Source organism: Triticum dicoccoides, chromosome 4B, assembly GCF_002162155.2.
Source record: "Triticum dicoccoides isolate Atlit2015 ecotype Zavitan chromosome 4B, WEW_v2.0, whole genome shotgun sequence".
NCBI lineage: Eukaryota > Viridiplantae > Streptophyta > Magnoliopsida > Poales > Poaceae > Triticum > Triticum dicoccoides.
In genome coordinates, this window is record NC_041387.1 from 31,065,396 (window position 1) to 31,066,122 (window position 727).

General features: G+C 56.7%; 1 protein-coding gene across 1 annotated transcript in view; it reads right to left on the reverse strand.

Moving 5' to 3' along the window:
* The window catches only part of LOC119292461 (probable transcription factor At3g04930), a 1,710-nt gene extending 1,535 nt beyond the window's left edge, over positions 1–175 (reverse strand). Inside the window, exon 1 of the mRNA XM_037571294.1 lies at positions 1–175. Coding sequence (XP_037427191.1) covers positions 1–66 — 66 coding nt within the window. The 5' untranslated portion in view covers positions 67–175.
* Between the last annotated feature and the right edge of the window lie 552 nt (positions 176–727).

The window sequence follows — 727 nt, forward strand, 5'->3', positions numbered from 1 at the left end:
CTGGTTGGGGTTGGGGCTGGACGGGAGGAGTAGCGGTGGGAGTGGGAGGGTTTGGTCCGAGGCCATGGATCGAGCCGAGCGAGCCCCCGCCCCCGACCTCGAGCACGAGACGTGGTGGGGGGTCGATCTGTGGTGGATGGATTGGGTCGCGGCGCGGCCGGATTGATTGGGTTGGGGGTGCGAGGATGGAGACGGCTAGACCTAGACGAGTAGTAGACGGGACGGGACGGGGTAAAGGTCGATCGCTTGGCTTGGCTTGGCTTGGGTGCGCGTCTGTGTGGTGACCGGTGGGGGGTGGGTGGCCACGGTATGTGCACCGACGCGTGGGCCACTGGGTTGCTCGTGACCGACTAGGGAGAATCAGGGCCGGGCGAGGCCGGGCTCCGCACTCTACTTTTTTATCTCTACTTTTTTTTTCAGAGCAGGTCAAAGGGGTACCTTAACTTTATAGAAGAAGAGAAAAATATCTACAAGAGATTACAAACAGCGAGCATCATCAAAAGCATCGCCAAAGGCGCTCCCAGAAGCACTAGGGACTACTCACGAAAATGCAGAACTCCACTCCCTCTCGCCATAGCCCACAGATGGCGCTCCCTAAATATGATCTCAACTGCGCCTTGCTCATTACATACGCCGTTCCTACCAAAAACCCTCCCGTTCCTTTTGCTTACACAAGCACCAACAGATAAGCGGGATCAAAGAGTCAAAATCCTTCCGTTGAATCTTG